Here is a 22,745-nt window from a genome sequence, read left to right on the forward strand (position 1 = left end):
ATGCTAACAATGTATTATCTAAAAGAGAAATTTATTTCACAGTAATCTGGTGTTAGGTCAGAAAGGGCAGCTGTATTGTGCTCGGCGCATGGCTTCCATCCCTGGTCCTTTATGGCTCTTCAACTCCTACTGTCTTCTTGTTAGCGAAATAAAAGAAATGGCAAGGTGGGCAAGTGACTCAGGAGCAGCTCTAATTCTGTTGACCAAAACTTTACTTGTTTAATTCATTGGATAGCATGTCAAGGGAGTAGTTGGTGAAAGTAGAAAATAATGTGTCTATTTGCTTTAATAAAGATTTTTTTCTTTCATTACTGGTTTACTAGACCAGTTAAAACTGAAGTCATTTTAGTTTTAATATGCATTGAATCAAACATAAAAGTTTAGTTTTGAGTATTAAAGTTTATTCCTTTCCCCTCCAACTTGCCCAGTAAATAACAGATGCGGGTAAAGGAGCCAACCAAAGCTTTAGCTGAAAAAGCCAAAAGAAGTAAAAGACCTACTATACCTCATGATGAAGACTCTTCAGATGACATTGCTGGTAAATTATGATCTGTTGTCCTAAATAGTGTGCTGTTTTTAATTAATAAATCCTTTGCTTTTTGTTTTTACCATTTTCTTCATTTGAAATCAGCTTGTCTAGTTCCAAAAAACCCTGTTGGTGTTTTATTGTGATTTTGTTTTGTTTAATTTAGAATTGGCTTTTCTTCTTGGCCCCTCATTCATGACCTGTTAAATCCAAGCCTCCCAGTCACCAAGGTGGACAGATGACCCAACTCACCACGGTGGACAGATGACCCTTGGAGCTGCTGGCTGGCTTTTAAATCCTTTAATCTCATGCTTTTAATTTTGGTCTCTGAGAATTTTTCTTACTTTCTTGCCATTTCAGCTCTCCATTTAAAAAGATGTTTTTAATGTATTATTTCCATTTTAACTATTTTTAACTTAGTGTTTTAGGATAGTTTTCTTTAAACTTCTTAATTTTTGAATTAATTATAAATGCACAGGAAGGTGCAATGACATGGAGGTCCCTTTCACCCTGCACCCTGCCTTTTCTGATTTAATGTCTTATATTTGTAAGTAAAGTACAATATCAAAGCCAGGTAACTGACATTGGTACATTCTTTATAGCTTAGTCAAATTTCACCAGATATACATGCACAGTGATGCAGCTGTATGCATTTTATTATGTGTCACTTTGTATGACCATAAATAAGATACTTGACTGTACCATCAGCTTCCCAGACGCTACCTATTTATAGTCCTTCCCCCTAACCCCCATCTATTGTCTCTGGCGACCACAATCTGATCTCCAATGTTATAATTAAATTATTTTATGAATGTTTTATAAATGGAATCAAAGTACAATTTTCAGTCTTGTGTTTTGATTATCTGCTTTCTAGTTTCAGCATTTTAATGCTATTGACTTCTGTTTACTGATGGTAGCAATTTGGTTTAGCAAAGGAAATGTTCACATTTTGTTTTGTTTTCTTCAGTAGGTTTTACTTGCCAACATGTAAGTCATGCTGTTAGTGTGAATCATGTGAAGAGAGCAATAACTGAGACTCTGTGGTCAGTTTGCTCAGAATGTTTAAAAGAAAGAAGATTCTATGATGGGCAGCCTGTGCTTTCTTCTGATATTTGGTTGTGCCTCAAGTGTGGTTTTCAGGTGAGAAAAGTGCTTTCTATGTGTGAATTTGTCTTAAAATATTCTCAAAAGCTTATGGTGAGTTGTACAGTTGTACAGTTGGTCACCCATAGAATTTTAAGGTAAATTTATTCCATGTTTAGATGTACTCTTTCCAAGGCTGAACTTAAGCATGTTTGTTAAGATAAAGTAAAAGGTAAGTTATGGGGCCTCCCCGGTGGCGCAGCGGTTGAGCGCTGGGTTGCGAAACTGCGCGCGGCCTCTGCGGCGCCGGTTCGATCCCCGGCTGCTCCCCGGCCACCAGAGGAGGGTCCCACATGGCGTGCAGACCTCTCCTGCCGCCCGCTGCTCCCCTCAGCAGTGTACTTCTGTTCTTCTGCCTGCTCTGCTCCCCGCTCTGGCTCTGGTGAATTCTCTCACCCTCCCGCGCTTCTGACTGTACCCAGTGCATGTATAAACAAAACAAACAAACAAACCAGCAAACAAATAAATAAAAGCATGCCTCTATAAAAAAAAAAAAAAAAAAAAAATTAAAAAAAAAAAAAAAAAAAAAAGGTAAGTTATGTTCAAAAAGCAATCATGTGATTATAAATACTTTTTTGGACCTGCCATTACCTATTGGTATTTACTTAGGAAATAGAGCCAAGTTTTTCCCCCATCTTTTTAGATTTTTTTTTCTGAGAAAGTATTATTTTACCCATTTTTCAATGTAATTTATTTAAACACCACAGAAACACTTGACATCAACAGTAAAGGAATTTTTGAATAAAAATAAAAGGGTATGCTTTTTTAAAAAATAAGGGGAATCTCATAGGAAGTCCAAAGCTGTAACCACTTCAGGGTTAGTTAATTCAATGGGAAAAACTTTAGAACCCATTGAATGAGATTTCTTCCACTTTCTTGTTGGCATCCTTAATTTCACAGTTTCATTATTGCCAGAGATGTTTAATGCATTATGTATCACACAACATTATGAAAAGACCAGAAAGAGGGCAAAAATTACATCTCTTTCCTGTGTTCTTTCTTTAAAATATGTAACACTTTGCCAGAAACATCCAGGAGACTGCCTGTCATGTTGCATTGACTGAAACTGAATTTCATCCCTTGAAATTACTATGACCGGTCTCAGTCGCACCAGTTTTCAGTCAGGCTGGAGTGTATGTGTGCACAATGTTAGGTGTGTATAGGGGAGGAGCACTGTGGTCTTACTGGTCACAGCTGCCTCAGTGACCCACCATAGATACAACGAAGAGTATGTAGCTTTTTAAATGGTAGAGAAATTACTTGGTGCATGATAGTGTTAGGTAAATACTATCTAACAAAAACAAAGTTAGTTTCTTTGCAAGAAATTAAATTTAAGAAGAAAACAGTTTTTGAAACTTTTCCTTCTTGCTTGAAATTAACAACAAAACTTGTTTAGTATCAATTTTAGTATGCTTTAAGCTTTATTATTATTATTTTTAACTTTTATTTATTTTTGCATAGAAGAACTGGGGTGTAGGCCAAAGGTGTGGGGACTGAGAGGATTCACCAGTGGAAAATGTGGGTAGCAGAACAGGCAGATCTGCTGAAATACACTGCTGAGGGGAGCAGCAAGCAAGACAGGAGAGGCCTGCTGCACCAAATGTGGGTTATCTTGCTACCCAGGGATCCAACTCAGACCTTAGCAGTTATAGTGCTGAGACTTAAGCCCTGTTTTAAGCTTTTATTGCCAACAAACCTATATGTAAATTACACAAGTAGCATTCTGTTCATCTTTAGGGATGTGGTAAAAACTCAGAGAGCCAACATTCATTGAAACACTTCAAGAGTTGGAAAACTGAGCCTCATTGTATTGTAATTAGTCTGAGCACATGGATTATATGGTAAGTTAAATTTTGTTAGTACTTAATGTCTACTACCAAAAATATCTTTTTCTTTGAGCTTTACAAGGTTAAGTATTTAAAGATGTTATCAGCTCATGCTTTTTTAGTCTGATTACAACCTGTGGAATAATTTAAGAAAATTGACATTACTCATAAGTATACCCCTCCACATTTCTCTAACATTTTCTTTGTACTATAAAGAAAAACTCTTACTATTTGATTTTGTGTAGTAAAACTTGACTAGTACAGAATTCTAGAGTTGTAGAGGAGGTAGGTACTTCAGTCAGTCAAGTGGTTTGGTGATTCTCTGCAGGGGAAAGGGTGAGTCTGGGCATGTACATAACTTCTCAGGTGATTCTGGAGCTCATTTTGTGTATATGGACACCATCATTTACCTTTTTGAGGCTGCAAAGTAGAAATCTAGGCAGTAAGCCAAATCTTTTGATTCTCTAGTTGCTTACCAACATGCTACATTGATGAAAGTGGACACTCTATGGAAAAGCTTTCCCTCCATTTTAAGTAATAATTTATTAACTGGAATCTGTAGACTCCTGGAATCACTTGATTGATTTTTAAGGAATTTTCAAGTTTTCTGTAAGACAAAGAGATTTTAACTTTTAAAAAGTTTTTTAACTTCATGTTTTTATTTCAGGATTCTAAAATTAATATAAGAATATTCTGACTTACAGGAAAGATCATCATCTTATAATTTAATTCAGCCACAAGCACAAATGATGCTTGCTCCAATTGTGTTTTTGACCCCAAGTATTGGGGAGTATGAAGAAAGACTATTGGAGACTAATATGTAAATGATATTTTTGGGCCAAGGGAGGGGGATAATACCATGATGCAGCAGCTCTGTCAGCATGTCTCTGCAGTCTGAATAGACCTGAGGTGTCAAACTCGGGGCATATCACAGTCACCTAGGGGGCTTGTTTAAATTTTTTTAAAAATAAAAAAAAGAAAGAAAGAAAGAGATGGCTGGGCACCAGGCCTGGAGAGCTGACTTAGTAGTTCTGGGGCAGGGTTTGAGAATTTGGATTTCTAACAAATTCTCAGATGTTGCCAGTACAGCTTATTTTGAGCCCACAGTGTTGGGGCCACTCAAATAGAAAAAGGTGGTGGAGAATTGAGTGGCACTTGGTAGAATAGATCGTCTCAGGTAAATATGTGTGTCTGAACCGCTGTAGAAGCTTTTAGGAACATAATTATAGTATGAATCATGATTTAATTTCAGCAAAAAGTCTTACCTAGCATAATAGTGTTAGTTTTAGTATAATTAACTTCACAATTTTACCTTTATATTGTTTATTTTTCTTTCATAGGTGTATAGAGTTATAAGGATAATGAATTACTGAGTTTTGTGATTTGATATGTTAGGTTTATTTTATAATGTTATATTATAGCGAAAATGATTTATGTCATAAAGAAATATTGTATCAGAAAGCAATATTGTAGGTTTGGTAATTCAGTCATCGCTATCAAAATATTGCTGGGGGATAGATTTAATGCTGCTTGACTGAATAATAATCTTTAGCACAATAATTTCTTACTTCTAACTTCACATCAGAATCTCACAGGTGGGGTTTGAAAAAAACATAGGTGTCAGTGGTCTGCCATTAAATCAGGGCTTTTGTATTTTAAAGTTTCATAGATGACAGATGCCCTAAGAGGCACTGATTTAACACTTAAAGTAACATTAATGGAATGTTTTTAAAGTGCTCAAGTTTGTTGAAAGGTTTAATATTTTCTCTGTGCACTTATCACATTACTGATTTGCCAGCCCTTCCATATCTGTTTCTCATCTGTGAAAATCAAATGTACTTTTATAAAGCTATTTATTTTCAAAATGACAATATTTTTATGATTGTTGTGAGGAATTAAAGCAAAATGCATGCAAAGAATAGTACCTAGCACTTACTAAATGCTTTCTTAAGCCTTCTTTGTTATTTCTCATGGGAACAAGTGGAATTAAGTTATCCTGAGCTGTCCTCTTTTCTCCATATTCACTGCCTTTTTCTTTTTGTATTGTATTCTTAAAGTTAGAATAATGTATCTTATTACCCATAAAACTTAAATTGCTGTGTCAGTAACACTTTCTTGACATTACAATATTTTGCAAGTGAGGAGTTATGTTTTTATTATTTTTTGCAATAATATTGAATATTATTATGTAAGCCTGATAAGTGTAATATAGTTGACCTATTGGAAGAGATGTTTTGGAAGTGTCTCCTGTGACTCGTCTCCTTCATAGACCTACCTATTTCCTACGTATTTCTGAGTACAAGTGATGGATCCTCAATGCCTATTTGACCGAATTTATGTGCCATTTGGAAAGGAAACCCAAACTTAATTTACAGGCATTGATCTCAAGGCCACTAATACTTATAGGTATGAAGATTGTGACTATGCAAAGTAGTGTTGGTATAACAAATTACACCTATGAAACACTTTCAAACACTTATTATTTGATCTCTAGAAGCTTATGAAGATAGAGGAAACAGGTAATAATAATATAGAAGAAACCGTTGCTAATATTGTCTGCACTAATGAGTAAACTTAGTGGAGGTAGTTTTCTGAAAAGGAATGTACTTTTGAAGATCTCTTGCCTAATCCCTTCTTCCCAAGTTAGCCCCAAACAAAATAAAGCACCTCTCTCTTTCAGTCTTTACCCATGTCTGAAAGCAGAACTTTCATCACTTAAGTTATTAAACCAGATGTCTGGCAATTATTTTTTCTCCTCTTTGTCTTATTTTTTTTTTTTTTAAGATTTATTTATTTATTTATTTATTTATACATCCATACATACATACATACAAGCACTGGGTACAGTCAGAAGCGCGGGAGGGTAAGAGAATTCACTAGAGCCAGAGCCGGGAGCAAAGCAGGCAGAAGGACCGAAATACACTGCTGAGGGGAGCAGTGGGCCGCAGGAGAGGTCTGCGCGCCATGTGGGACCCTCCGGTGGCCCGGGATTGAACCGGCGCTGCAGAGGCTGCGGGCAGCTTCGCGGCCCAGCGCTCAACCGCTGCGCCACCGTGGAGGCCCTCTTTGTCTTATTTTTTATAGCCTTATAATAAAAGTAGAAAAATAGCATAATGAATTCCTCTATACCCATTGCCCAGCTTTAAACATTTGCTCAGGGCAAATCTTATTTCATACAGGCCAGGATTTCTCAACCTCAAAACTATTGTTATTTGGGCTGATAATTCTTCGAGGAGACCGTCTTGTACATTGTAGATGTTTAGCAGCAACCCTGGCCTCTACCCACTGGATGCAAGTAGCAACTCTACAAGTGGGACAACTGAAAATGTCTTAAAACATTGCTAGACATCCCCTGCAGGGGCAAAATTGCCTCAGTGGGAATCACTGACATACCCTCAGTTCATTTCCCTTCCCCTGGCAATTATTTTTACGTTCCTTATCTTTTTCTCTAGTTTATTACTGCTTCTACTTGAAAATAAATAAATCTATATTTCGCTCCACACCCGCTGCTTTTCCCATGATCTGTTTCTATTCCTGATGCCACTCAGTCTGACATTTATCAGAATGATTTTTTTTTAGAGTGATGTTTTAAAGATGAAAATTGGATTATATGTCCAGTCAAAAAATGGGCAGAAGAGCTAAAAAGAAACTTCTCTGAAGAGGAAATGCAAATGGCCAACAGACATATGAAAAAATGTTCAACATCACTTGTAATCAGGGAAATGCAAATCAAAACTAGCATGAGATACCATCTCACACCAGTGAGAATGGCACATATTAAAAAAACTAGCAACAACAAATGTTGGCGAGGGTGTGGAGAAAAAGGAACTCTTCTGCACTGTTGGTGGGAGTGCAAACTGGTCCAACCACTATGGAGAGCTGTGTGGAGATTTCTGGACCTACTAAACATAGGGCTTCCATATGATCCAGTAATTCCACTCCTAGGTATTTACCCAAAGGACACAGAAACATCAATTCCAAAGAGCACCTGCACCCCTATGTTTATAGCAGCACTGTTTACAATAGCTAAGCTTTGGAAACAGCCCAAATGCCCAAAAATAGATGACTGGATCAAGAAGATGTGGTACATATATACCATGGAATATTACTCAGCATTCAAAAAAGATAAACACATGCAATTTGCAGCAACATGGATGGCGCTGGAAGGGATCATGCTCAGCGAAATAAGCCAAAAAGAAAAAGAAAAATACCGGATGGTCTCACTCATAGCAGGAATCTAGAGAACTTAAATAAGGGACCAGGAAAATGAATATAAGAAAGTGAAAATCAAAATCAACAGAAAACTATGAACCAGAGACACTTTTTGGGGGGTGGGGGGCGGGAGGGGAAGGATTGGGGTCAGAATGGGGCATTTGCAATTGTATGGGGAATATAAAAATAAAATTTAATATTAAAAAAAAAACAAATATATTGCCACAACATACCACAAAGACAACCAAAAAAAAAAAAAAAAGAAAATTGGATTATATGATTTCCCCACCTAAAATCCCCTCATCACATGCCATTACACTTAGGATAAACTACCAAAACTTTAATTTGAATGATTAGACTGTATGAACTTACCCCTGCTTATTTCTCTAGACTTACCTGGTGCCTCAACCTATGACTTGCCCCACATATTGGTGGATATGTACGAATTTTATTACCTGATGTACAGAATTATTGAAGATATTTTTATAACATTTTTCTCAATTTTTTTTTTCAGGTGTTATGAGTGTGATGAAAAATTATCAACACATTGTAATAAGAAGGTTTTGGTTCAGATAGTTGATTTTCTCCAGAAGCATATTTCTAAAACACAAACAAGTAAGTTAAGCATCTGTTAAAGAAATTTGTATTAAAGTATGATATTTTATATTTCATAAAAGAGTTCATTAAGAGTACCGTAAATTTTATTGTGACCTCTTAGTCTATTATTTGAGTAGTTGAGAATGTTACAAGTGCCACACATCCTGTGGTAGCAGTCTTGTCGTGTTATCTTGTATTTATTTATCAATATGAGATACTGGAAAGGATAGTGACTTTTTAGATCATTGGCTTTTGAATCAAATAGTACTGAGTTTGAATTTAGATTCCACCTAAGTACTTAACGTCCATGTGACTTTTATGCCTTAGTTTTCTTACTTACAAAATTAGAATTGTAATTCTACCCTGTGGGTTTGTTCTGAGGCTTAGAGATCATATTTTCTAATGATTTAGAAATAATGGATATAAAATGCTTGCGTATTGTCTCACACATTTTTATGAAGTGATATCTATTATTTATTCATAATTATATTCATAGTGCAGTTCTAACATTATTTGGCGTTAGGCTAACCTTACAGATTAAGGGCTCAGTGTTTGGGAGGGGTGGGGATCACGAGCCTGGTGGGGAGGGAGCACAATGGATTGTGGTGGTGGACTATGGGTGACTTGGTGGTGGGTGTGATGTGTAACAACCCCAAAGGGGGGAGATCTTACACTTGTAATACACAAACAACTATGTAAACTAGTGTTACTTTAATAATAATTAAAAAAGTATAAGTCCTTACTTCAGATACCAGTCTGTATTTAGGGATTCTCAAGCCACGCATTTCTGACCAACTGGCTACAAATTCCGGCTTCTAACTACCATCTCAGGTTCAGTAATTTGCTAGAATGACTCAGGAAACAGGAAAGTGTTGTACTTATAGTTTGACTACAGAAAAAGAAAATATACAAATCAGGACTAGCTGAAAGGCGAGATGCCTAAGATGAGATGTACCAAACATGAAGCTCCTGTATCTCCTTCCTGTGGAGTTAGGCTGTATTACCTTCCCAACAGGCTAGTGCTTCGTGCTACACACAGCCTTGTTACTGCAGATGCTTACCCAGCTTGAGTGTCCAGAGTTTTTTATTGGCATTTCTTATATAGATATGACTGATTGAAACTTTGGCTACATGATTTAGCTCAATCTCCAGTATCCCATCCTTCTAATCACATAGTTGGTCACCCAGGAAGGCTAGCTCCATCTTGAATCATCTCATTAGTGTCATATTATAGGGGTCCACGATTTCTTACTTTGTTAATATAACTATAAATGTGGTCTGATGGCACCATTATGAATATAAAAGACAGTCCTGTCACTCTGGGAATCCAAAAATTCAAAAGGCCCATCTCAGGAACCTGGGACAAAGGGCAGCCAAATTCTTTGTTATGTAATACTAATATACTTTACATTCTTTGTTAATTTTATACTTTTTTATCTGTCCTATAAGCAATTTATAATACATGTTCATATGAATTAGGAGTAAATAAGGAAGCAGTTTCTTCATTCAAAATTTTTCATTGTCACATGCTGTGGTAAAACAAAAGCAGTTTTAGCTTGTTGTTTGGGGGTTTATTGGAAGAGACAGACAAAAAATAATTAAATATGGGCCTCCCCGGTGGCGCAGCAGTTGAGTGCTGGGTTGCGAAGCTGCCCGCGGCCTCTGCAGCACTGGTTCGATCCCGGCCACCGGAGGAGGGTCCCACATGGCGCGCAGACCTCTCCTGCCGCCCGCTGCTTCCCTCAGCAGTGTACTTCGGTCCTTCTGCCTGCTCTGCTCCCTGCTCTGGCTCTGGTGAATTCTCTCACCCTCCCGCGCTCCTGACTGTACCCAGTGCATGTATAAACAAACAAACAAACAAATAAACAAATAAATAAAAACGTGCCTCTATTAAAAAAAATAATTAAATATGTAGTAACTTCTGTGCTATAAAGGAAAGAAACAGATTGCAGTGCTAGGTAATAATCTAGTGATCACAGTGGTCAAGAAGGATCAGTATAACTGGAATGTGGTTTGCTGGAAGAGAAGAATGAGATGAAGTGACGGCATGACTGCTCAGGTCATAAAGGATACTGGGTTAGTGCGCAGAGTGAGGGGAACCGAAGGACCCCCAAGCCTGCTTGCTCTAAATGGATTGTGCCATCTGCCACATAAAGACAAAGCATATTCTTAATGCCTAAGACTTCCAGTAGAAAAGAGCTTTAATGCAATTAGTGTGCAACAGAGAGAAGAGAAAGAATATTGTTAATATCGTTTCCAATTAAACACCCAACGTTACCTATTCCCTCATGGGTAAATGCCCAACCAAACAGGGTTGGCCCAAAGCAAGCCCACTTGTGGCCCAGCACTTGCATCAAGTCTAAGGCACCTTCTGCTGGAGACCCATAGGAAAGGGGCAGAAGGGACCAGGCACGTCCAGAAGGAAAAGAATTAGATCAAAATACAGGTCAAGCCATAGTCAGCCTCCCCACAGGTCTCTCACCCCTGTCTCTGTCTCCTTCCATGTCCCCCACTCCCCGGTGCAAGTCCAAGGCTGAGAAGCAAACACCTTCTTTACATGTCTCTCCGCTCCATGTGCCTACTCCAGGTCTTTTCATCTCCCTCCTTCTTGTTCTTCTCTCCCAGGTCCATCTCCCAGTCTTTTCTAGCTTCTCCTCCTTGCCCAGCTCCACCCTTCCGTAGGGTAAGGCAGGGAACCTGCAACCTTACCTTTCTCTGGGGATTACACTGTTACATACGGAATTCCATGGTAAAATTTTCCTGTTTTGTTGGAAGTATAATGGAAACTATTAAAGTGTTGCAAGGAGTGAAATAGCAGTCATTTCATCTTTTAAAAGTAGAAATGACTTTGCTATATGAAGAATAGACATTTCAGTGTTAAGAGTGGAGGTGGGGAGTTTACTAAGAAGGTTAAAGGAGGTTATTTAGAGAGGGCTGGTGAAAGATTAGTAGAGGCATTGGTGGAAAGTGAGTGGATTCAGTGTAATGGGGGGAGCAAGTGGGAGAATTCAAGTACAAATCTCAGGATTTTGATTAAGTATCTAGGTGAGTGGATATGATAATTTTCAGATACCTTTGAAGCAGAATTGAACTAAAAGTCTATGTAAAATTTCATCTATATGTTCCGTATATTTCTTAAATATTTTCTTAATTCAGAATTGTTTTTGTCAGCCATTGTTCTGAGACAATAATGGTGTAAAAATTGGATGAGAAACTAGATGAGGTAAACTCTCATCCCTAGACAATAGAAGAAATGACCAATTTTGTCACTAATTCATTTGCTTATTCAGTAAGCATTTGTTGAAATCTTACTCTGTCACAGACTGATTCTGCTAAAATAAAGAACCAGGAAATGTAGAGGTGATGGTAGGCATGTAATACTTCAGGGACTGATGTTGATGTTAATGCTCTCCTGAAAACTGCACATTAAATTTGTTTTAGTGGCTATAATAAAAAGAATTGTAGAGATGTGATGTCAAGGGTGACAAAAATGTAATTGCGGAAATTATTTTCTCTGAATCTTTTACCTTAGAGACTCATTGAAAGTCAATCTAATTCCAGTCTGTTTTGTAGATTTCTTGAATAGTTTAGCAAAGTATGTGAAGTAGGAATCATGGAAGGATACAGTAAAAAGAATATGGACTTTTAGTTGGGGGGTGTGTTGGGATCGCCTCTTCTTAAATTTGACTCTTTCAGTCATTAACTGTGTTACCTTGGGGAGATTATACTTTGTCTGAACTTCATTTTTCTCAACCCTTTCTACCTCTGTCCCATGTTGCTTCAGGGAATAGAGTTTGGCAAGATAGTTCCTTTTCTAAAGCAGTTTAATTAAAAAGGAATGTGTGAGGTAAAAAAATAATATAAACAAAATGAACTTGTATTTTGAGTGAATTTTTAAAAAGTCCTTCAAATATTCAAAGAGTGATGTAATACTGAAATGAAAGGAACTCTTAAAGGAATTATGGATGAACTGGCTTTCAAGCTGACTTTTAAATAAGGATGAACTTTGGATAGGTAGAAATGAGAGAAGAAAACATTTCAGGTGGTGGGAAGCACCAATCTGAGCCTTAATTGCATTTGTTGAGGCATAAGTAGCACCTGGAATAGTGGAAAACAGTTTCTTGAGGTAGTTTGAGAGAGTGTAGTGCCTTTAACGTGAGGGAGAAACAATTCAGAATTCAAGGTTTCCAGCAGTTCTTGGGGAAAATGTCACTTTCTTTGCATTTGAAGCTACAGCATCTCTCAGGCAAGTTTGATTTAAAATAAGATTCTCTGGCAAGTTTCTTGCTTGAGACTTAGTATATTTTTATAAAATACTTAAAGTTGCTATTGAGGCTTATAAGAATGCTGGATACAATTATGCATTTAAATAATTATGAAGAAAATACATAGGTGGTTAATCAAAAAGAATACAAAATGGTGTATATTGTTTGGTTGAGAGGATAAGAATGGTAAAAATATTCTTTTTATATTTTTACCTGATTCTTTTCATATTTTTACCTGAGTGAAAATAACTTTACTGAGAGAAAAGCCTGTTACTTATACCTAAAACATGTTTTAAAATTATGCAGTGTCTGATCTAATTTCATTTCAAATACATCCAATTCAGCTTCTCTACATGGAGAATCTAGGCTGATGCTCTATCCATTTCTAAAAACAGCTAACTCAGTGAAGCCCAACTTTTGGCCTCAGTATCCCTTTAGAGTCATAAAAACTTAGTAAGGACTTAAAAGGTAGGTTATATCTATGACTATTTGTCATATTAGAAATTAAAATTAAAATATTTATTAATTACTAAAAATAGTAATAAATCCATGCCATGTTAACATGTTAATAACTTTTTTTTTAAGAATTAATTATTTCTATACAAGAGCTGGGATACAGGCCAGAGGCACGGGAGGGTGAGAGGATTCACCAGAGACAGAGCAGGGAGCAGAACAGGCAGACGACCGAAATACACTGCTGAGGGGGGCAGCGGGCGAGACAGGAGAGGTCTGCCATGCCATGTGGGAATCTCCCTGGCCGGCCAGGAATCAAACCGGCGCTGCAGAGGCTGCAGATGGCTTCACCGCGCTGCGCTCAAACCGCTGTGCCAAAGGGGAGGCCCAGAAATAACATATTTTTAGGAGTTATAACTGTTTTCCCAAACAACACAAACTTAATAAGTGGCATCATTTTACATTTTTACAAATCTCTTTATGCCTGACTTATTAGAAATAGCTGGATTCTCATGATTACTTCTGCATTCAGTCTCTTGTGGGATTACTCTGTGTGTACCCTCTGGAAAACTGCCTTGTATAATTGAGAATGAATTAAAGTAAGAAAAACAAATAGCATCTTAGGCTTATTATGAAAATATCTTCGACATTAAGGATCTGTGAAAGGAGGCTGGGTAGGATCTTTGGAGCATCTTCCAGAACTGCTGAATTGGCACATTTCTGTTTTCAGCCTTATTTGCCCTAAAACTCAGTTCAAATGCTACTTTGGATACTTTCCCAGTCTTTTATCTTATCCTTCTTCTGTGCAGCATACTTTAGAATCTAACACTTGGTTTTGTGGTATTTCTTCACATGCATACGTGTCTTATTTATAAACCTGTTTGTTCTTTGAGCATCATACCCTGGCTTATATTCTTTTTGATTCTCACATAACCAGGCTGTAAATGATTATGAATTGAACTGAATAAGCACATGACCAGTTTTTACTGAGGAAGTAGATAAATTTTGCATTTTCATCAAAAACCTACTGAATATTAATGTCAAAGTTATTTTATTCATTTGGTCTTTTAATATATTTGCATTTCTACCTTGGGCCAAACACTGTGCTAGATACGGGAGGTACAATAGAAAATAAGACAGATCTATTTCTCAGTTCCTGCCATTATAGATCTTTTGTTACATTGAGGGATATTGACAAATCAGTTATAATTGCATGTTAAAATAGTCTGTGATGGAGCAAGTACAAGGCACTATGAGAAGACTTTGTAGCAGTATCTAGTTTAGACTGGAGGAACCAGGAAATTTTTATTTAAAAAGCCTTCTAAACCATGAGCTGAAGGATATCTAAAAATTACCTAGGCAGTGGGGGCTGGACATGTATTTTAGGCAAAAGAAATAGCTCATTATTAGGGAGTTTGATATGTTCAGGGGAGTCTATAAACTATGAGGTTAAGTTTTGTGATGTAGGAGATGGTGAGAGGTGAGGCTAGATATAAGGGCCTTGTGCCTTCAGAGTTTATCCTGTAGGCAGTGAGGAACCAATGAACAGATTATAAGCAGAGAAGTGGAAGATCAGTTTTGTATTTTAGAAAGATCACTTGACTGTGTTATGGTGATAAATAGGAAAGCTTTTATATGTGTATCTACCCATTCATTTGGCAATATCGGTTTATTATATAACTATGGAAAGATTTCTCAGGCTAATGGTTAACTAGGAGTTAGAGGAATTTTGAGAATATACAGGTGAAGTAACTGTTATTTGGTTCCAAGGTAAAGGAGTAGTGAGGCATCATACTTTTCCTTTTTATTCATTCTTTAAAGATTAAACTTTTCAGCTCTAGAAATAGGCAAATTACATCAATCCTACATGACTGGTTTAGGTAATTGCATTAAGCAATTGAGGGAACCTCAGTGCAGATTCCCAGAAGAATGCTTACAGCTGTGTGGATTTCACATCTGATGCTAGGATTTGCTTAAAAAAAAAAAAATCATCTCTCCACACTCTCCACCTCAAACATACATCAGAAAACTAAAAACAAATAAAATCACCAACTAACTCAAGATTGAAAAAGGGCAGGAGAACTTTCTTATGAGACCCACCAGAAATATGTGTTATTAAATAGTGGACCAATATTACCTGAAAGGCTTATGAGATTGATCACTTTGATAGTCTTGTAAATGTCACATAAGTATTCTACAAACACTATTGAATGCAAAATTCCTGGTGAAATGATATCATTGAATATTGGTTGACATTTTGTGAACTAGATGGATGATTTAACACTCCATTCTTTTCTAGACCAATAAATTTGGCCCATAGTTTTAATACTAGTGGGACTTTTCAGTGAGACTAGAGAGAGCATAAAATATTTTATTCCTAAATGTTCCTTAATTCCTATGTTCCTAATGTAAAAAGACATGGGCTATATTTGTTCTTTTGGGTTTATTATGTTTAAGTTTGTTGTGTCTTTTTTTTTTTTTTTTACGATTTATTTATTTATACAAACAAGAGCCGAGGTACAGGCCAGAGGTGCGGGGGATGAGAGGATTCACCAGAGACAGAGTGGGGAACAGAACAGGCAGACTGACAGAAATACACTGGCCGGGTATGGATGGATCAAACTGGTGCTGCGGAGGCTGCGGATTGTTTCATTGTGCGGTGCTTAACCCCTTGTGCCACAAGGGAGGCCCTGTTGTGTCTTCTTTTTGAAATAAAGTAGATGATATATTTGCAATCTGAAATGTTGTATCTGAGGAAAATAATATTGTGTCCCTTTATAATATCAATTTGAATATAGTGCAATACAGTAACTTTTTTTTTTTAAGAAAAGTAATACTTGGGCCTCCCTAGTGGTGCAGGAGGTTAAATCTCAACACTATGAAGCTATCAGCAGCCACCACAGCATGAATTTGATCCCCTGCCAGCCAGAGAGCTAATCTACATGGCACAGCAGACCTCTCCTGCCTCTCCCACTGCTCCCCTCAGCAGTGTATTTCAGTGGATCTGCCTGTTCTGCTCCCCACTCTGTCTCTGGTGAGTGACACACCTCTGGCCTAAACCCCAGCTCTTATATGCATAAATAAATGGAATAAATCTTTAAAAAATAAAGTAGTACATTTTGTTCTGCCACTAAGTACCAGTTATATTCCTCAGAAACTTGCATTCTCAGAGATAAGTACTTAAAATGTTATTTCCATGTAAAAAGGGATTAGGGACAAAAAGATACTGAACATTAAAAAAAAAAAAACTTTAACAGTAGAAACTTGAATGCAGGGTTCCTCATCTGAACTATGGAACACAGAAAATTATATGAGTGATTATTTTTTCTGTTCTCCCAAAGATGACATACAACTAGTGCCCCTCCCTATACAAAGTTCATTAATTGCACACAGTGGGTAACTAAGGCATTAGGGTTTAACTCTTGAGGAATCCTTAAGAAGAGCTGCTATAAACTTTAATACAAACATAAATTTATATACCAAAGACTTCCAACAATTGATTACTTCCAGCTTTTATGTAAGATGAATAGCCTTTCATATCATTACTAGTGTTTCACTGATGTCTTAAATGATTACATTTATTAATCTTATCCATTATTATAACAGACATAGATCATAATGGTTAAGTGTTTGGATTCTGAAGCTTCATTGCCTGGGTTTGTATCTCTTCTCTATCACTAACTGTTATTCTATCATTGCTTCAGTGGGAACAATTATCAGAGAAGGTGGTGCTCTCAAACTTTATTTAAATAAACAAACTGCAAAATAAGTTTACTTACCCTTTTGCCTGTGGGAAATTTGAAATGTTCCCCTTTTGGTTGATATTCAAGATATTTATATTTTTGAGAAAACAGACATCCATTTATTGTTACTTGGCAGCAAATCCAATTTTCTGTTGTGATAAGCAGAACTGTATCTCTGTGTACTTGCTCTTTTATTTTTGCTAAGTAAAATATTTTGGAATTTCTGGCCAATTTGTTAGCCTGTCTTAAATTTGATTATTGTTAAACTTTTGTATCCAGAAAGATACAAAAGGTATCAGTTAATAAGAATACCCATTTTTCTATATATAACTTTGCTTATGGTTTTGGGAGACAATGATATTTTCAATATCATTATTGCTTGAGCAGTCATTCTTTCTCTGTAATGTTTTTTCAGTGTCTGAGAGTATGCTTTGAAAGTCTTCCATACTCCAGGACTATAAAGCTATCACCTAAAATATTCTGGTACTGTAGGTTTTTTTTTTTTAATATTTATGATTTAGTATCTTTAAACTTGGTTTAAAAAAAGATAAGCACAGGGTTTGAATTAGAGTCATTCTTTCAATACAAAAGTTTGAGTTACTTAAGATGACTCTTTAGATAGTCTTCGTCAAGTTGAAAACTTTTTGTTTTGCTTTGCTTCAACAGTTTTCAGTCTTTCAAGACCTTAGGTGTGTGCAGAACTTATCAGGTCTTCGCAAATAAACAGCAGCACTTTACATAGTCAGATTATAGACTTAAAGGTAAACTATAGAGATAAAAATTAATAATTCTATCTAAAATACCTCAAATTTTCTCTTGCTGTTCTTTGCATTTGTGGTCTGTTATTTTATTATGTAAGTGCAATATCTGATGACTGTGTTGTTAATATAAAAGATATAACTAAGATGAGATAAGGCAATCACTTTTAATAAAATAACAGTGAAAGAAAATCTGTGATTTCTCTTTCTAATTAAGGGCATTTCATAGGTTTGGGTAAAACTTGAGAAGAACAAAACAAATGATTATAAGTCAAAACTTTGTATTATTTGTCTTTTTTGTTATTGCTGTAGCAGCATTATCCTTTTAATTATACTGTATTTCAGAATATCTTGAAGTTCAATTCTTAGTGGATTTGGTTTTATGTTTATAAAGAAAAAGTTCTTAAAGTGAATATTATCTAAAGTCTTTACACTACCCCATCAAGAAAGCTTAGTTTTCTCTAAAAACAAAATAACCAAAACTAGTTATCTATTAAAAGTAATAAATTGCTTTTTATTAAAAATTGTTATCTTAAACTCATAGTTGGTAGTGTTTTTTTAGCTTAATTTCCAAAAATTTTACTAAGATGTTATCATGAATTTAAGGTTTACTATCACCATGCTGTTCACTGTATAGCAACTCCTTATACACTCCTTATACGTCATAATTCGTAAGCAGTGAAGTATAAATACACTTAGTCGTTCATATAGTACTAGACACACAACAGGCATTTGATAAATCAATTATATTTGAATTGCTACATTTTATAAATGTGTTACTGGAAAAAATGACAAATTTATACTTTAAATAAAAATTTAAATAGCTCGTTGGAAATGTTTTCTAGATTATCTGATCTTTTTAAGTCCACTAGCCTAATTCATTTTGTGTATTTGCTCCCAGACTTATATGTAAAAGTCAACAGACCTTTGCCACTTGTGTGAAGTGGCTATTTAGCCATGAAATAAACTATTTTTATTGCCATTGCCCTGTGGATGTGTTCTTTCTGGCAGTGTTGTCCATATTTGGTGGCTGTGCATGGAGAGCCAGGTGGTGCTGAAAAACATCGCACAGTGAAGCGTGGCTACATCTAGGTTCAACATTTGTCATTCCTTCCTGCTGAAGGGCAGGGTAAAATCTGTTTTTCCATATGTTTATGCTTATTTTTTGCCTGTAGTTTTGTCCAGATGGTCTTATGAACATTGTTTACTTTAGGATGCCATCCCAGATGTTTTGAAAACTGATGGATCAGTGTGATACACAGATACATAAATGATCTGCATGTTCTATTTTTTTCTTTTTAAGAATTACTTATTTTTATACAAGAACTGTGGTACAGGCCAGAAGCATGGGAGGGTGAGAGAATTCACCAGAGACAGAGTGGGGAGCAGAACAGGCAGAATGACTGAAATACACTGCTGAGGAGAGCAGCAGGCACGACAGGAGAGGTCTGCCACGCCACGTGGGAATCTCCCTGGCTGGCCTGGAATCGAACCCATGCTGCAGAGGCTGTGGACAGCTTCATAGCGCTGCACTCAACCCACTGCGCCACTGGGGAGGCCCTACATGTTCTGGTTTTTAAAGTGCTATTTGTTCTTATAAGAGTAAAATATTTATTTCTGGAAGAATTTCTCCAGGTGGAGTTTATTTACTTAATAGCAAATATAATCTATTTAGTTTGTGTCCCCCAACCACTCCCAAGCAGGGAGCTACCCACATGGCACAACAGATCTCTCCTGACTTGTCCGTTGCTCCCCTCGGCAGTGTATTTCAGTCAGTCTGCCTGTTCTGTTCCCCACTCTGTCTCTGGTGAATCCTTTCACACCCCCACACCTCTGGCCTGTACCCCAGTTCTTGTATGCATAAATAAATAAATCTTAAAAAATTTGCATATGCCAATTCTATAAAATGACATTTTATAAGCATCAATAAAATGACAGAGTATTTACAATCAAAAGATAATCATTGTGATCTTGGGCAAATTACTTAATCTTTTGGGACTGTGTTTTATAAATATAAAATCAGTGTAACCCCCTTGCTAAAAAGATGGAGCAATGCTTGGTTTTAATTATTCTTTCTTCTTAAATGTCTTAAAAATCATCATGAAACTGTGAAATGGCAACAGCTATGATTAGAGCCTGAAATCTGCCTAAGCTAGACTTCAGTTGGCATCTCAGATATAATTAAGTGGTGGCTCTTACATACAAACCAAACAGGATCTTATCCAGTTTCTCTTGTTTGTGTACTACTTCTTAAAGACGTATGGGCTTTTTTCATTTGCTTTTATATTCTAGTTACAGATTTGAAACTTGACTGTCTTATTCCTGCTTTTCCTTTTCTCTGTTCCTGGACTCTGCATTTTAGTGATCTGCTCCATTAATTGTGCCGGCCTTTGTCCCCGAGCTCTGTCATGGGGTTTATTTCTTACAACTTTTTTTCATATCTGAAGGACAAGAGATCTATCTTGCTAGTCCTTTTCTGCATTGACTCAGGATTCTGGAGTTATTAATTGAAAATGATTCTTCAGTATCTGGACAACAGACATCCAAAACAACCAGCAAACTTTAAAGAATAAAGCAAATAGATATAAAGGGATAAACAGGTAATAGGGTTATAAAAAATATTGCCTCAAAGGATAAGAGAAAAGGTCTACAGATTTGGAAGAAAAATATTTTTCATACAATTTATTTGTTTAATGAAAAAAAAAAAAAAACCACCTGAAAAACTACCAGTTCATTTTCCTCATATGAAATGTTTCCACATGTTATGAAAAGCCAAGAAATCATGAAAATCACAAAACTACTATAAAAAACAAAATGCATACTAACAATTTAGAAAATCTAATTATAAATAAGAGATAAACAAGAAAAATACAAAATTATCCAAAATGAATAAAGAGAAAAAAAATGAAAGCAGATAAACAATGGACATAAAGGACAGATGATGAAGATATGGATTTTGTCACAAATAACAATTGCGGGGAGGGGGGGGTCCTTTCTGGGATGTTTTGCAGACACATAGTCTTACCATGCCAGGTACTTTGCAAATAGCTCGTTTATATCCTTTTGAAAATTCAGTGAGAAAATGTGTTAGTCGCTCCACTTTATTGTACTGGAGCCCCACATCTACATGCTTTTTCTTTGGCAAAAGTTAACAGATGCTGGGATGTGGTCTTTCTACTGCTTGGGGCTCTGCACCCGTGACCTCTATGTACGTGTGTGCGCGCGCGTGTGGCGTGCGCATGCAGGGTTTGGATAAGGCACTCCTGCATGACTGCCTTAAGATAACGGCCCACATCATGAGGCAGCTGGGATGCCTAGACAGCTGTTGACTGATTGTATGACCATGGTCTGAGGTGGTCTGGAAGTAGCTCAGAAATTACATCAAGTCCCTAACAGGAAGTCCTCCCTGTGTGCTTGGCCAACATCTTCCCTCCACTCCCCATAAAGTTGTCTCCCCTGGACCCTGCTCATTCTGCTGTTGTCACATAATCAGTCATGCTTGTTTATTACTGCTAATAAATAGTAAGAGGGCTGCTCACTGAGCAGCAGAGTCTTGCCTTGCAAACCTGCTTCACAACTCGTCTCTCAGCGTGTCTCCAGGTTGGTGCTGGCCTGTTCCCTACCTAGCACTGGGGATGTCTTACTTTAACCAAAAGGATGTGCATGATATATATCTGTGGTCCCTGACATTAAAGTTTCTCTGTATGGTGTATGCTGTCTGCTCTTGTCCCTGAAAACAGGGTCACCTTCCCCCCTGTTCATTTCTTTCACCTTTGTTGTAAGAAGGCATGATGGGGAGTGGGAGGCAGGTGAATGTATTTATTTCTGCTGGAGGGGCCTCCCCGGTGGCGCAGTGGTTGAGCGCTGGGTTGCGAAGCTGCCCGCGGCGTCCGCGGCGCCGGTTCTATCCCCGGCTGCTCCCCGGCCACTGGAGGAGGGTCCCACATGGCGCGCAGACCTCTCCTGCTGCCCGCTGCTCCCCTCAGCAGTGTACTTCGGTCCTTCTGCCTGCTCTGCTCCCCGCTCTGGCTCTGGTGAATTCTCTCACCCTCCCGCGCCTCTGACTGTACCCAGTGCATGTATAAACAAAACAAACAAATAAAAACATGCCCCTATAAAAATAAAATAAAATTCTGCTGGATATAATCTTGTAAGTTTTCATTTATGTTGGATTATTATTATGTATATTTTCCCCAACATCATACTCCTTTGGAAGAAAGAGCAGTAGTAAGTACTAAGAGACATTTTCTGTGTTTGCTGAGATAGACAACCAGACTTTTAAAAGTTAATCAGCAGTGCACAGCAGTATGACTATATCAGATGAATGTAAAGAATTAAATCTGAAGGTTGAAAAAGGAATTTAAAAGAACATCCAGTTAAAACTAAAACCTTTGTGAGCATGGGAAATTCTTATCAAACTCCAAATTGTAATGATTTTTATCAGAACATAATCTGCTATTAAATGTCAGTTCATGAATGTTAGTTTTTCTCATTTTCAATTTATTATTGTTATATTTTAAAGATTTATTTATGCATACAGGAACTGGGGTGCAAACCAGAGGTACAGGGGATGGGGGTTGGTGAAAGGGTTACCTCCCTGGCTGGGGATCGAAATCATGCCACAGTGGCTGCTGATAGCTTCATAGTGCTGACACTTACCCCTTGTGCCACCAAGGAGGCCCCTTCATTTTCAATGTATTATTAAACATGAACTGTCATAATTTTCAAATCTGGATTATTATATAAAGGATGAACTATGTATTTATTATATAAAGCATGAACTATGTACATACTTAGGTAGTTTACTTTTTATATTATGATGTTGTTCTGTTAATCTTTTAAATTTTTTTATTTTGACAATTTCAAATTTACATAAAAGTTGCAAGAATAGTGCCCCAAAAAAGCCTCTATAATTTCATCATTTATTCTGTTTGTTAGTTTATATTCTCTTGTAAGGAAGAGTTTCCCCTCTTTTCCCTCCATTTTATAAGCTATTAATTCAGATTCATTCTCATTTGCTCAGTGAGTAATAATCTCTTATTGTCCTTTATTTTCTTATTCAAGTGTCCCAGATTCGACTAGTGGGAACTTATTCAAAATGGTGCCTGTGTGTTTTTACATACTCATTACTTTCTTTGAGTACTTCCTTATTTTCTGGCACATCAAAAATGTTATAGGCTCATTTTGACTCTGTGCTGCCCCGGGCTTAGTGTCAGCATTTT

The 22,745-nt window shown here is 36.9% G+C and overlaps 1 protein-coding gene across 5 annotated transcripts in view; it reads left to right on the forward strand.

The window, feature by feature from the left end:
* Positions 1-438: 438 nt before the first annotated feature.
* Positions 439-22,745, forward strand: part of USP45 (ubiquitin specific peptidase 45) — a gene marked incomplete at its 5' end in the record, with an annotated part of 50,987 nt that continues 28,680 nt past the window's right edge. For 3 of the 5 annotated variants that reach the window (XM_084227789.1, XM_084227791.1, XM_084227792.1), the window contains 4 exons: positions 439-538; positions 1,494-1,666; positions 3,407-3,510; positions 8,222-8,322. In XM_084227789.1, coding sequence (XP_084083915.1) covers positions 439-538; positions 1,494-1,666; positions 3,407-3,510; positions 8,222-8,322 — 478 coding nt within the window. The remainder of the gene's footprint in view (positions 539-1,493; positions 1,667-3,406; positions 3,511-8,221; positions 8,323-22,745) is intronic. The other 2 variants (XM_084227790.1, XM_084227793.1) reach the window with 1 other exon arrangement.

This window comes from Talpa europaea (genome assembly GCF_964194135.1).
Source record: "Talpa europaea genome assembly, chromosome: 2".
Lineage (NCBI taxonomy): Eukaryota > Metazoa > Chordata > Mammalia > Eulipotyphla > Talpidae > Talpa > Talpa europaea.